The 15,947-nt window shown below is 33.8% G+C and overlaps 1 protein-coding gene across 2 annotated transcripts in view; it reads left to right on the top strand.

Moving 5' to 3' along the window:
- The window catches only part of LOC127168227 (phospholipid-transporting ATPase ABCA1), a 183,456-nt gene extending 171,648 nt beyond the window's left edge, over positions 1–11,808 (top strand). For both annotated transcript variants that reach the window (XM_051114869.1, XM_051114870.1), the window contains exons 49-50: positions 4,279–4,522; positions 10,839–11,808. In XM_051114869.1, coding sequence (XP_050970826.1) covers positions 4,279–4,522; positions 10,839–10,937 — 343 coding nt within the window. In that variant the 3' untranslated portion in view covers positions 10,938–11,808. The remainder of the gene's footprint in view (positions 1–4,278; positions 4,523–10,838) is intronic.
- The last annotated feature ends 4,139 nt before the right edge of the window (positions 11,809–15,947 follow it).

Here is a 15,947-nt window from a genome sequence, read left to right as displayed (position 1 = left end):
TTTCATTTATGAATTTGTTTTAATCCAAAAGATGCGTGTGCTAAATATGCGAACATCCATAAAGATAACGCAACAAAAGTGCGCGCTCTGTCTTTCTCTTTGTCGCGCTCTCTCTCTCTACCGTTAAATAACTTGCGCATTGCTCTACTTACTTGTTTTTGACATATCCGACCAAACTACAAACTTTCCAGTGATGTCAAGGCGGAATCTTAACTCGACAAGCCGTGCATCTTCGCCGCGGCACGCTCGATCCATTCTGCGTGCTTTGCCTTTCAGCTCACGCGCATCAGCTATACAAGCGTTGATACTGAATGTTTAACATTATATTATTTGCATACATATACTTCGTAGACATCCTTAATCTCTAATGACTCCATTCTGCTGTCTGTTGTCCGTGTTTCTTTGCCTGAATACGCACTTGTCACATGATGTGTGGTATCGGCCTTAGGCATTTTAACGAGTACGAGTACCAGTACAGGAGCTCAGTATCGGTATCGGTGTATCCCTAAAAATTTTTAAATTGTTTAGTAAACAAGTCCTAAATGTATTAATTTTTGGGGTCCAAAAAGTAAATATTCTAATCACACACTTAAACTATGGTTCTAAAAATGTTTTTTCTGCTCTTCTGCTCACCAAGATTTCATTTATTTAATCAAAAAATCTGTAAAAATTGTGACATATTATTACAATTAAAATAAGTGTTTTCAGTGTGAATATCTATTAAAATGTAATTTATTTCTGTGATCAAATTTGTATTTTCAGCATCATTACTCCAGTCTTCAGTGTCACATGATCCTTCAGAAATCATTCTAATGTGCTGATTTGCTGTTCAAGAAACATTTCTGATAACTATTAATGTTGAAAACAGTTGTGCTGCACAATATTTTTGTGGAAACACAATAGAATTGATGAATAGAAGTTTAAAAAATATATATTTATTTAAAATTTAAATCATCTGTAACGGATAAATGCTTTACTGTCACTTTTAATCAATGTAATGCATCCTTGATCAATAATAATAAAAAAAAAACTATTTAAAAAAACTAAAAATACAGATAACCAACTTTAATATAAAACTATAAAACTAAACTGTAAATAGTAAATATATTTTAAAGATACATTTTGAGAGCTCATTTTAAGAATATAAATTTTATTTTTAAAAAGTAAAAAAAAAAATTAAAAGACTTCCAGGTGGTAAAAGCAATTTTTGTGTGAAAACTAAATGTTATTAATGTGCAATTACACACATACAGAAAAAAAAAAAAAAAAAAAAAAAAAAACGCCATCACATGCAATTGTGAATATTCTGGTGAATATTTTAAACGTAGTTTATATTTTTATTTATTTATTTTTATTTTTTTAGTTTAGACAAGCCCCTAATTGAAAAATGACCCCTATACTAACATTAATTTTGTATTTAAATAAAAACTAATATTTTTACTAGTACAGACAGACATGCTCAAAGTGCTGTATTTTTGTTTATTTATTTTTATATAAATTAACTTATGTTTGTTTAATATAAAAATGAATTAAGGTACAATATGTATGAAGCTTATAATAACTTAAATTAACTTAAAATTCATAACATGAACTATGATTGCAAATCTCACTTAAAGGGACAGTTCATCCAAAAATTACAATTCTGTCATCATTCATTCAGCCTCAAGTTGTTGCAAACTGGTATGAGTTTCTTTCTTCTGTCGACAGCTGTCGAAGAACATTGATAACCAAATACAAAATCCATGGAAAAAAATAACCATCAACTATTTGGTTAAACACTTTCTTAAAAATATCTTCTTAGGTGTTTAACAACTGAAAGAAATTCAGACAGGTTTGAAACAAGTGGATAGTGAGTAGAGGCTTACAGAATTTTATTTTTGGGTGAACTATCCCTTTAAAATGGCCAAATATTGTAACTTCACTTCACAGCAAGTGGAAAAGTGTAACACACTCACACCAGCTATTACTGTTGTGTGCTTTTATTATTTTGAGAGCAAGCAGTTACTCTGATAAAATCATATTGATGCTGAGTGTTTATAAACACAAACCTTTGTGTGAACACACACACGCTCACACACCTCTAAACAAACACAAATAAACTGTCGTCCAATAAAAACATCTGTAAGGCTGTCAGTCGCCAATCAAATCACTCCATTACTAGAGTCACTGTGCTTAGTGTGTGAGATTCATCCAATTCACTCAGTGTGTGTGTGTGTGTGTGTGTGTTTTTGTGTGTGTGTGTGTGATCCCACACCTTTGTGTCTTTATTCTTTTAACAAGAAAGATAAAAGCACTAGAGTGCTTCTAATGTACATCAGTAATGTTGAGAGCGGAGGAAGTTTTTATAAGACAGCTACATTTCGCAACAATCTACTGCTGCACACTTTACACACAGACCATAAATCTGCTTCTACTTTTCACACATTCGCTATTTAAAAGGATGAAAATATAGAGACGCCATTTATCTCTGCTGCTTTAGATGTGCATGCGTGTCGTGAAAACCTATTTGACTTCTTTCATGGAATGGAAAAGAAAGCTACTTTTTTTTTTTTTTGCCTTTTTACCAGTGAAAGTGAATGTGAACTGAAACCCAGTGAAACTACTTTTGAAAGTTGTGCATTGTATTCTTTTCCTGACAATTTTGAGTTAACATCTATAATGCAACTATATAACTATACAATGCAATAGTCAAAATTGAGTTTATAATACTTATTTAAATTTATTTCTCACAATTTTGAGATTTTATCTTGTAGTTAAGCCTTTTTTTCTTTTTTCTGAATTCTGAGAATAAAAGTTGTATTTGCAAGATGTTTACTCAGAATTCCAAAAATAAAGTAAGATTTGCAAGTTTATACCACAGTTTTGAGTTATTTCTAACAATTTTAAGCTATTATCTTGCGATTCAGCCTTTTTCTTCCTCTGAATTTTACATCTGTTTTAGGGCAAGATTTCAAGATGTTGACTCAGAATTGTGAGAAAAAAATTCAGAATTGTGAGATGCAAGTCAAAATTCTGAAAAAAAAAAAGTTACAATTGTGAGAATTTTGAGAGTAAAATTAATAATTGCGAGATGTTAACCCATAATTGGAAGACGTAAATTCAAAATAATGAGAAAGTCAGATTTGCGAGAGATAAACTTAGAAAAATAGTCTGAGTTATGTGCAATTTGTGTAATTTGGTGTAAATTCACAGTTCTGGGAGTTTATAATACTCTTTTAAATTTATTTCTCACAATTTTGAGATTTTATCTTGTAGTTCAGCTTTTTTATTTTTCTGAATTCCAAGATTAAAAGTTATATTTGCAAGATGTTGACTTAGAATTCCAAGAACAAAGTCAGAATTGCAAGTTTATAACACACTTTTGAGATTGTATCTCACAATTCTGACTTTTTTCCTTGAATTTTATATCTTTTTTTAAAGCAGGATTGAGATGTTGACTCAGAATTGCGAGAATAAAAAAAGAAGGAAATGTAAGATGAAAACTCAAAATTCCAAAAAAGGTCAGAATTGTGAGATGTTAGCTCAGAATTCTGCAAAAATCAAAATCGTGAGATGTTAAATTCTGTCAGAATTCTGGCATGTTAACTAAGAATTCAGAGAATAAAATTCATAATTGCCTGATTTTAACTTATAATTGCAAGACATAAATTCAGAATAATGACAAAGAAAGTCAAAATTGCCAGAGACAAAGGACTTGTTTAAAAAATAGTCTGTATTATGTGTAATTTGCATAAATTGGTGTAAATTGACAGTTCTTTATAATACTCTTTTAAATTTATTTTATTTATTAATTGTGAGATGTAAAGTTAAAAGTCAAAAGTTACAATCGTGAGATGTTAATTCTTAAGAACAAGTCAGAATTGTGGCATGTTAAGAATTCAGAGAGAGAGAGAACAAAAACAAACAAAAAAAAAAAACTGAATTGCAAGATGTTAACTTGGAATTCCAAGAATAAAATTCGTAATTACAAAATGTTAACTTAAACATTTCAAAATAATATGAGTCAGAATTGCAAGAGATAAACTAGTCTGTGGTGTGAGTTGTTTATTTATCTGCATTTTCAGCACCGAACGCATCAAGTGTGTGGAAAGAAAAAGTAGAAATGGTGCTGCTTTTATCAGACGGTGTGCAGGAACTATTTCTTCTTCTTTGAAGTTTGTGGCAATGTTGTTGAATTCTGCATGAAATGATCTGTGGTTCATATGTGCTTTGATCTCAAACTAATCTAGGTTGAGAACACAGTTATCGCCTGTAACTCTGAGTGCGTGTGTGTTGCAGGTTCGGGGACGGTTATACGCTGATCATACGCGTGAGCGCCTTTCAGGCCGACCTGTGCACGGTGGAGACGTTCGTGCGCGACACGTTTCCCGGCAGCACTTTGAAAGAGAAACATCACAACACGCTGCAGTACCAGATCCCGCAGGGAGAGGGTGCCCTCGCGCACATCTTCAGCCAGCTCAACAAACACCAGCAGCAGCTGCATGTGGAGGATTACTCTGTGTCCCAGACCACACTGGACCAGGTACAACACACACGCACCTCTGACGTATGAGGATCAGATCTCTGATCCTGCCCGGATCAACTATACAAACATGAAAAGAAATGTAATGTAATGATTCTGCTTTGAATTCTGACTTTGGCATTACTTTAAAAAGAGCACAGACAGAAACTAGATTGCGTAAGACAACTGGATGTAATGATTTCACACATTTAATTGCATGTTATTTGCAACTGAATGAAAATATATTATATTGTGTAAATTGTAGTGTTTTTGACCCACTTAAGTAGGACTTAAGTTTCGTAAATCTATGAAGTTAGACAAACATTTACCATAAACTAAAATCTACTTTGTCATTTCTATTGAAACTTGTATGTGATGCATTAAATATACTTGTAATTACCCATTTGTAATGATAAAGTTTAAAATATATGAACTAATATCAAATAGCACACTGCAGTTAAAATGATAATCATGTGCTTTACGTGTGCTTTATGTTAGACAGCACATCAAAAGTCTACTTCTTTAAAACACAACAAAAATTATTAAACATTACCGTGGTTCAAGTGCTTTAAGGCATTTAAGCACATATGAAAAAAGATTATGGTAATTTATCATAAAAATATATATATTTTTTAACGTTTATGACTGTTATAGCACCAGCTGTGGTCTGATCCCCTTAAAACTTTGCATGCTTATTTAGAATCACCTGTCACATGTGCTCAGCAGGTTTTGTGAATTTTCATTTAGGCTTTATAGGATTTTGGGTAAATTTGAACGGGCCCCTTTTCTAAACAACCCCGTTATAGCTTCCCAAAGGGTAAATTTCAACCTTTTTTTTTTTTTTTTTATCAATATTGACCTAGAGAGTCCAGAGAGTTGTACTGCAGTGGTTTTTCCAGATTGAGCAAAAAACCTAAAACTAGTTTGCAAAAGTAGGTTCTTTACATCTTCTCAAATATTTAACAAACAATTTAATTGATAGCAGTGGTTCTAGAGGTAAGGTATGTGTGAAAAACTGCGCAATATACAATCATTTATGCCCTTGAAAAATGCGAGACCCCCCCCCAGTGGCCGATTTCTTTATCACAGACCTTTGGGCCCATGAGTCAAACAGGCCCACCAAGTTTTATTCTGATCGGCCTCTGTTAACCTTGTCTAACAGGTGCTCAAAATTCATCAGCCAATAACGACCATGTTTTTTGAGATACGCAAATGTCCTTATAGACACTTGTGGCACTTTGGACCAAGACCGTGTACAGCCATTTTAATGTTGACAGGACAAATGGTTGCATAGGTTTACCCATTTTTGCTTTTTTTCTCTTATAATGCCACCAAGTGGCCAAGCTGAGCGATTTTTTTTCCTTTGACCTCAGATTGAGCTTTTACACAAGTGTTATGAGTTTGCCGGTGATATCTCATTCCGTTCAGGAGTTACAGGCATTTTACTAAAAGTGGCCCCGCCCCTTTTGAACGATTTGGTGTCCCTTTACAACGGCGAGTCGAAAGTTCAACTTTTTGCACTGGTTTTGTGTGTGTTTGCACTGGTTTGGTTGTGTAGTGTAGGTATACCCATTTTCGTTTTTTTCCTCTTATAGCGCCACCAAGTGGCCAAGCTCTGCGACTTTTATTCCGTGACCTCAGTTTTAGGCAAGTTTTAGGCAAAGTGGCCCTGGCCCTTTTAAACTTTTTGGCGTTCCTTTGCAACGGCGAGTCGAAAGTTCAACTATCTTTTTTTTTTGATAATTATTGATATTTGCTCTCCAGAGAATATTTTTGCACTGGTTTGGTTCCGATTGGGTAAAAAAAACTAGGACTAGTTTGCAAAAGTATTTTTTTTTTTTTTCTAACAAACTATTTGATTGACAGCAGTGCTTCTAGAGGCAAAGTTGTCCTGAATGAAGAGTTCTTATGTTAAGATCATGTGATATGAATACTGTGTGTATGTGCGAAAAACCATGTGATGTACAATCATTTATGGCTTTGAAAAATGCAGATTTCTCTAAAACTTTTCACAGACCTTTGGGCCCATGAGTCAAACAAGCCCACCAATTTTTTTTTCCAATCAGCCTCTGTTAACCTTGTCTAATAGGTGCTCAAACTTCATCTGTCAATGGCGGCCATGGTTTTTTTTTTTTTTCTTTTCTTTTGAGACATGCAAATATCCTTATGGACACTTGTGACACTTTAGACCAAGACCTTCTACAGCGATTTTAATGTAGATAGGACAGATGGTTGTGTAGTGTAGGTATACCCATTTTCGTTTTCTTCCTCTTATAGCGCCACCAAGTGGCCAAGCTCTGCGACTTTTATCCCGTGACCTCAGATTGAGCTCAATTTGGAGATCTCAGTTAGTTCAGGAGTTTTAGGCATTTTACTAAAAGTGGCCCTGGCCCTTTTAAACGATTTGGCGTCCCTTTGCAACGGCAAGTCAAAAGTTCAACTATTTTTTTTTTTGATAATTATTGATCTTTACTCTCCAGAGAATATTTTTGCACTGGTTTGGTTCCGATTGGGTGAAAAACCTAGGGCTAGTTGGCAAAAGTAGGTTTTTCTTAATATCCAAACAGGATTCCAACAACATAAGACACTTGAGCTGCGACTGATGGATTGGAAGTTATGATTATGAGCAATTTCATACTTTTGTTCGCTGTAGCGCCCCCGTCAGGCCGATTGGGGCAAGTCTTGGTCACGTTGTAGGCGTGTGAGTACTACCGTCCCTCCAAGTTTCAAGTCTCTACGACACGGTTTGGTCTGCACGATTGGTTTTACGTGGAGATCACCGATAAGTGACCATTCTAACAATTACAATAGGGTTTCAGTGCTACATGCTTGAATGCCTAACGATGATTTAAAATGGACTTTAAAGTGCAACTTTTAATTTGACATTATTACAGAGGTCAGTTTTTAAAAGTGTGTTTAGAAACAGTCATGAAAGTGTCTCTCTTTAAGTCACTTAAGTGGCTTTTTATTTCATTCATATTATATTAGCTGCAAGTACAGTGTTTTAAAAATGCACTGTTCAGATCTGAAGTACACTACAACTGCATATTCAGTACAATTAAGAGCACTTATTTTTCATGTACTTGATGAGTCAGGTTTTGGGTTCAGGGACAGTTCACCCAAAATTACCATATCATTCTTTGGAAAACAAAAGATGATATTTTGTGAAATATCTCAGTGTTTTTCTCTATATAATGGACATCAATAGTCACTGATAACTAAATGTTGTGTCTGCAAAATGTGTGTATATATATATATATATATATATATGTATATATATATAAATAAACAATGTTGGGCAGTAACTAGTTACATGTAACGGAATTACGTAATTTAATTACAAAATAAATGTAATTGTATCTAGTTACAGTTACTGAGAAAAAATGTGTAATTAAATTGCAGTTACTTTTGAAAAGTTTACATCTGAATTTTTTCACACACCCACCTCCATTTACAGATTTAATTGACTTCTTTCATAAATTGCATTAACTGCTCTAAAATGAGACACCAATGTTTCAGGAGTTTAGGACACAGAATAGGACACATTATTCGATAGCTGTTTTATTTCCTATTTGGGTCTATGCATAAACTTTATTTTTTAAGATTGCTTTTCCAAGGCATTGTTAGATGCTAGTGTTTTCTGTCATAACTATGCAAACATTTGATTTCAAACCCATTATCATAGCTATTAAACTAGTTATTGTTATGATTTCAAATCTGTATTTAACCTTGCAATAGCCTCGTGGTTAGCGCGCCGACATATTACGCAACTGCGCTCATGGCGACCCGAGTTCGATTCCCGTCTCAAGGCCCATTTGCCGATCCTGCTCCCCTCTCTCCTCCCAGCTCTTTCCTGTCATCTCTCTACTGTCATATCACAACAAAAGGCATAAAAAGCCCCCCAAAAAAAAGTAAAAAAAAAAAAAAAAACTGAATTTGTGTGGCTGTGCCCGATAACAACTAGTAAAAGCTAATAACTCAGACTCATTCGGGGCAACTTAAGTCAGTGCTGTATTGTTGATAGTTTTTCTTGGCGGAAGCTTTGCATTTGGTTAGCTAATAAAATATTAAAGCTTCATTCAATATTATGTGGACAATTTCTTAGTTCTGTCATCTTGGTATCGTGAACTCACTCTATTTTTTTATACAAATGCAGCTGCTGCCATTTTTTTAATATATTTTTTTGTACACTGTAATGGATTATAAGATAACTAACAAACTAGTACTACTACTTAATTATTTATGTGGTGAAATGTTGTGTAAGAAAAGAGGTGTGACTGCACTGTGTCCCTAAAATGTCTAGTTTGAACTTGCCATTTTCTCACAACTGATTTCTTCATGGAAGCTTTGTGTTCAAATATTTCAACTCAGATCAGTGTTTCGTGTCTAATTATTTTGACATGAAACATCTAAATAATCTATTAAGCAGTTGTGTAATAAGTGGGATAATGTACACTGAGCCAGTTGTTATCGCAAAATAAAGATGTTATCCCTTACTTATAATCTTAATTCAAGTGTTTTGAAAGGATTTTGAAAGTCTGACAGTAATCAGTGTCGAGTGCTACTGTTTGGTTAACTCTGCCTGGTTTAAATGTTTCAAAATATTTAACAGTTGAAAATATTAGAAATTTAGAAAAGTAATCAAAAAGTAATTAAAAGTAATAAGTTACGTTACTTTAATAAAGTAATTGAAAAATTACACTACTTATTACATTTTAAATCAAGTAACTTGTAATCTGTAACCTATTACATTTCCAAAGTAACCTTCCCAACACTGTATATATATATATATATATATATATATATATACATTTTCAGGTTTTTCTCCTGGGAAAGTGTGTGTATTTGACTGACACACTTGACACACGTCTCTGTCTCGTGTGTGTGAGTCAGAAATGTCTTCTGTCCTCAGTGACTTTCGTGCGACTCTTTCAGTGATTCACCACACACACTCAGTGTACAGTAAACGCTCCGCACCTGCAGTAAATCATCATTTGTCCGTCCTGTCAGTGTGAAGCGCTGCTCTTTACCTGCGATATCATCTGCAGAAACACCCTGTGGAGGGATTGAGTCTGAACTCATGAGCTGCGGAAACGAGTGCAGTCTTTTTCAGTCTGAGAAAGATCCCAACTCTTCCATCTCTTTTGTTTCATCTGAGCGTATTAGAAACATCTGCAGTGGCACTGCCATCCCACACAGCACGTGCCAATATTACTGCCAGTTACAGTTGAAATGCATCAGTGCTGAAGATGACAGCAGGTAGAGATGATGCTGGATACTAGCAGACTTTGAAATGAACTTTTAAGTTCATTTCTCCTAACTATTAAGCCATTCAGAACTTATACTAGCTAGAACAAAAACCAGAAATAGAAAGGATTTTGCCAATCATTGTTTAAAAATAAAATTTAAAATAAAATAAATATTCTAATTTTTTCTATTAGTATTAATTTTGTTGTAATGTAAGGAACAATCAAAATAAAAAAAAAGGTCAAGACATTCATTTGAAAGGTTTCCATTTCAAACAATCATTGTTTGAAGTTAAATTAAAAATAAAAATTAAAACAAAAATTAATAATAAATTAATTTTGTCAGAATAAAAAAAAAAATGTATTTGAATTTAAAATATGTGCCCCTATGATGGCAGACAGATCAATACGTTATTTTTGAAGATTTCGGTTTCAGTCAAATCATTGTTTGCAAGAATTAAATTAAATAACAAATTTCTCATTGGCTTCAATTTAAAAAAAAAAAAAAAAAAAAAAAAGAATTTGAATTAAGATACTGTAAAAATGTTCTCCTCGGATTCTTATTTTTATTTTATTTTTTTGTAATTTAAGAAATCAGTCACTGTTTGAGGTTAAACTACTAAAAAAAAAAAAAAAAAACACATTAATACATTAATATAATTAAATGAACAAATTATTATTATTAAAGCAATATATTTGAATTTTAAATATGTGCCACTATGATGCCAGATAAATACTTTATTTTTAAAGGTTTCAGTCAATCATTGTTTGCAGAAATTTAATTTAATTTAATTAAAAATTCATTTTTGGCTTCTATTAAAAAAAAAACAGTAGTATATTTGTTGTAATAAAATAAAACTATGTATTTGAATACTCTTGGCTACTCTTTCTGTTGTAATTTGAATTTAATTTGAATTTTAAAAACATGGCATTATGATGCCAGACAGATGAAGACATTATTTGTGAAGTCTAGAAATGTCTCAGCAGAAAAGACAACATCTTCTTTGTACAAATAAGCTATAAAGACAGCGAGACATTTATACCCGAGTGGTTTCTTCCTCATTTGACGTGTTTCTCTGTGTTTTTCTCAGGTTTTCGTGAGTTTCGCGCGGCAGCAGCGTGATGAAGAGGACGGAGCGTTCGACAACGACGTGGATCTCAGTGATGAAGTACAAACATCAGCGACATAAATCAAACATCAGTCAGCAGAAAGCAGCCACTTTACCACGATTATTTATTTATCTGACATCCAAATCCAATGTAGGCCACCAAGATTTGAAGATTTAAAACGTCCAAATGAAAACAGAGAGAAAACCTTCAGGAAAACTCAGGGTTGTTTTATAGAATATTTTTATCGGTGAAATATGTCAAATTTGCACAGCGTAACATTATGTGCTCTATATTTTTGATGTTTTATTTTCATACACATTGTATTTCTGCCAAATGCAAAGAGATTATATATTTACATTTACACTGTGTACTGTAACACAAGCTGAAAAACTAATTCATGCTTTATTTTTGAGTGATTTGGGCTTTGTTTTTGACTTTATATCAAAGAACAGAAAGAAATTTTAGCTTATTTGTCCATGTATTTTCTAGTTGTCACTTGTGCTTATTGAAAGACCACATGCATTGATTTTTGCTTTTGAATCTCAGGACTAAAATGTCATGCACTTTAGATCAGCGTTTCCCAACCTTTTCTGTCTTACGTACCTGTACTACAATGTCAATAAGGCTCAAGTACATCCTCATATTTTTATATTTTATACTCTAAGTCATGTTCTCTTTTATAGGTTTTACAAACTAAACCAAAATCTATTTTGTCCATTATTGCACATGTGGTTGGGATTCACTGCTTTATGAAAACACACTCCGGTACGAGCAAAATGATGATCAATGCAATGTGAAACATTTTACCTCAGAGAAGAAGTTCTGTGCTCTTAATCCTGCCGTTTATTCTGCATTCGTATGCACTCCCATGATCCTGTGCGTCTGCCGCTCGGATGTTTGTTCTGCTTATTGCTTTATGCACAGACACACATTAAACATTTGCTCACCCTGCCGAGCCTCGGGTTTCATTTCACTGATTCAACCTTCTTGCCGCAGACTGCCTTTTCTGTTTCTTTTTCCAGTCATGATCTTTAAGTAGCTGATTATCTTTTACAACTTCCTACAAGAAGCCGCGCTTTGAAGCTGGGTCATTCTTGTAATGCATTAACTTTTCCGTCTGTAGCATACGCTTGTGAATGCGTATGAAGTGAGTCTTAAGACTGAGAAGAAAAGACTTTGTGAAGCCACTCACACAGGCCTGTAATTGCACAAAGAATGGCTGAAGCCCCTATAAGCTGATGTTTGGACGGCAGCCGAGGCAGAATTTAATTTTGCCATTAGCGAGAGCAAATTCCAGCGTCACTTTCAGTGTGTGAGAGCGCTCAAGTCTCGACTTGAAGAGCAATTACAGAATTGCAATTGAAAATGCAATTGAAAAGTCCTGTTCACACCGCCAGTGAAACTTGGCATTTTGTGAGAAAATGCAAAACTGCTTAGGGGAATAATGTGAGATCAGGAAAAACTACTAATACTGTAGTAGGTGAAAAGTTTACCGGAAGATTTCAGTACTTTACCGAGCAAACATACTGGCAAAAGTTTTGCATTTCCCCAGGAATCGTCACACTTTACACAGAGTTTTACACTAAGCATTTCCCCAACCAATTTTGCATTCCCAGCCCAAGATTTGCATTCCTCCACAAGAAACTGTTTGCATTTAAACATTTTACGTTCCCCCAAGAAACTTAGATTGCTGGCACAAGCATTTCCCTGAGAAACTTTGCGTTTGCACACTAAAGTTTTGTGTTCCCCCACAAGAAACATTCTGTTTGCATTCTAAAATGCAGCAAAAAAAAAAAAAAAAAAAAAAAAAAAAAAAAAAAATCTGTAACATTAAAAAATTTGCATTTTCCAGAAAATGAAAGGTTTTAGTCAATCATTGTTTGAAAATAAAATCTCTCTCTCTCTCTCTCTCTCTCTCTCTCTCTCTCTATAATATATTCTCATTGGCTTCAGTTAACAGTATTAATTTTGTTTAGTTTAAGAAACAATAAAAAAAAAAAAGTCAACACATTATTTTGAAACCGCATTGTTTGCAGTTAAACTTAAAATAAAAATTAAAGCAAAAATGTATATATTTAAATTACATTTAAAAATGTGCATTTTCCCAAAAAGAAAATTGCATTTGCATGCAAAAACATTGCATTCCCCTGAAAAACTTTACATATGTTTGGTGAGAAATTTCCCCAACAAATTTTGCATTTGCAGCCCAAGATTTGCAACCCTCCACAAAAAAAGCATTATCCCGAAATAAACCAGATTATAGACCAGAAATCAAAAATTTAAAGGTTTTAGCCAATCATTGTTTGAGAATAAAATATTGTAAAAAAATGCATTTTTTGTGCATTTGCACACTAAAATTTTGTGTTCCCCCACATAAAACTTTGTTTTGCACGCAAAGGCATTGCGTTCCCCCTTGAAGTTTGCTGGCAAAAGTTTAGCATTTCCCTAAGAAACTTTTGCATGCAAAAATTATGCTCCCTTAAAAAATGTGTTCCAAAAAAAAACAGCCTTTGCATTTGCATACAAAAATGTTGCATTTCCCTGAGAAGCTTTGCTTTTGTTTTTCAAATGTGTTTTCCCCCCAAGAAACTTTGTGTTTACAAGCAAAATTTTTGCATTCCTCCAAAAGGAACTTTGTTTTTCCGTGCAAAAAACATTACAGTCCTCCAAGAAACTATGAAATTGCACACAAAAATGTTGCTTTTTTCCTCCCATCTCATATACAGATTTTTTTCATCACCATTTAAAGTACGCAAGTAAAAATTCTGGATTTTTTTTAAGTTTATTTTTGCCCACACAGCAATGAGAAACAGTCCTCTCACACAAGCTCCAGGCCTGTTGTCAAGTTTTTTTAACCAAGTCAATATTTTTACCCTTAAATTACAGCCTCTTTGCAGAGCTGCATGACACTAAGGGAGTTTTTCATTACCACAAACTCTTCTGGCTTTTTCTCTGGCCTTTGTAAGGCATCATTGTATTATGAAAAATGAAACACTGGAAAGATCATCGTTCTTGGACAAAGTGTTTCCAATAGTATCGTTCTGTTCTATCAGTAATTTGAGCACTGAGCACTGATGTTGACTTTTTCTGGCAATAATGCTTATTTTTTTGGCATTAGATATACTGTCAGCAGTGATTCACTGACTGAACGATCCCTGTGAGGAACATGTTTGGTTGTTATAGCAACTGTTAAGTCACATTGATACTGAGCCAGTAACAGCATTATGAATGAGACAAACTATTCAGCCATCAAACACACACAGACTCTGTTTTCTTTCAAATGCACTGGTGAAAGAAACCTAAGGACAACATTTTAGATGTTAAACTAAAGCTGAACCATGCAAAATCACTTACTCGCTGACTTAAATCACTTTGGCTTTAACATTTTCCCAAATACCACATCAGTGCAACTAATAGTTAAGAAAAATCATTTTAATTACATGATCTATTATTTATCTGTGCTTATATTAAATGTTAAAGTGCATTGGACTGCAGTCAGTTAGAAGTCTGTACGTTCTGCAAGGTCAGTTAAAAGACGCTGGTCATTTTGCCACCGAAGTGAATCTAATGCATTATGAGATACAAGAGAGTCAAGAAGTAGAAACTAGCGTCCCACTGACCCTCATCCTCACAAAAACACACACTCGCACGGCATCAGGCCTGGCACCCGATCTGCAGCCGCCCGGCGCTACTGAGGCTGTCAGCGGGTGTTTGGTGGACACACGTTTACAACAGCTGGCACCAAAATTTATGCAAGGTTCACTCCGTTACCTCTGAACATCTCTGTTAAATGTCAGTTCCTCTGTCTTCGCATGGATGACTCCCCTTGCTGGATCTATACTGGGCTGAAATTGAGATTTTAAGTCTGTTTGTACAGGCTTAATATTACTTGCAATTCTGACCAAAAAAAAATGATGTTTGGTTTCCTTTTTTACTTTACAGTGAAGTATGGAATGCATAAATGCATGTTAATTGCACATTAAAATGCATTATAGTTTAACTATACCAAATGCAATTAGTTGAAGTAGTGTGCTTTTTTGACCCACTTAACTACATATTTAAATGTCACTTCAGAATTACTTCTATTGTCTTCAAATATGTTTAAAGTACTGCAGAATGTACTGAAATAAACTTGTATGTCATGTATTCATATCTATTTGTAATGATGACATTGCAATTTACTCTTTACGTTATATAACTTTAAATGTAATATTGAATAACGCTACAATCAAAGCTGTAGTCATAATTATCAAGTTAATATTAATTACATGTGCTTTTGTATGTTAGTCAACACATCGAAATAGGTGTATTTTTTTATATTTAAATGTACTTTAAAACTTTTAATTTGACATTATTACAAAGTGACAGTATTGTATTAAGTGGAATTTAGCTTTTTTATTTACTTTTTTTTTATTCATTTCCCTTGTGAAAAAATACACTTAGCATAGTTTTTAAAAGAGTATTTGTTACAGAAATAATGTAAAAGAATATACTTACGTTGTTGTGTATATTGAGAAAAGAAGTGGGCTGAGCACCGAACCCTGAGGTTCCCCAGTGTTTAGCTGCTGTGATTGAAACACTCGTATCCTCCAAAACACCTGGAAGCTTTTACTCATGAAGTACGACTCAAACTAGTGAAGTACAGATTCACATGGATGACTTTCTTTCCTGGAACTATATTTGCCTGAAATGGAGATTTAAAATTTGAGTCTGTTCTGACATTCTGACCAACGAAATTTAGATTTTTCACTTCCTTTTTTACTTTACAGCGAATCCTTGTGAAGAAGTACACTTTAAAATACTTTTTAAAATGAGTACTTATGGAAATAATATACTTAAAATATGTACCTAAGTGCAAACTGAATGTTTTCAGACACTTAAGTGCATGTTAATTGCAAATTAAATAAAATGCATTATAGCCCCCCAAACGTTCTTCAATGAAAAATTTGAATTTTGTGACTTTTTTTTAATGAAAGATCAAAAGTATAAACAATGCAGATTTATTTCCACAGCTACCTTTGCTCATATTTACCGAGGGTGCCAATATTTGTGGAGGGCACTGTATACCAAATGCAATTAGTTGAACTAGC

Source organism: Labeo rohita, chromosome 7 (genome assembly GCF_022985175.1).
Source record: "Labeo rohita strain BAU-BD-2019 chromosome 7, IGBB_LRoh.1.0, whole genome shotgun sequence".
NCBI lineage: Eukaryota > Metazoa > Chordata > Actinopteri > Cypriniformes > Cyprinidae > Labeo > Labeo rohita.
The sequence above is the reverse complement of the archived record's forward strand: the minus strand, read 5'-3'. Positions and strand labels throughout refer to the sequence as shown.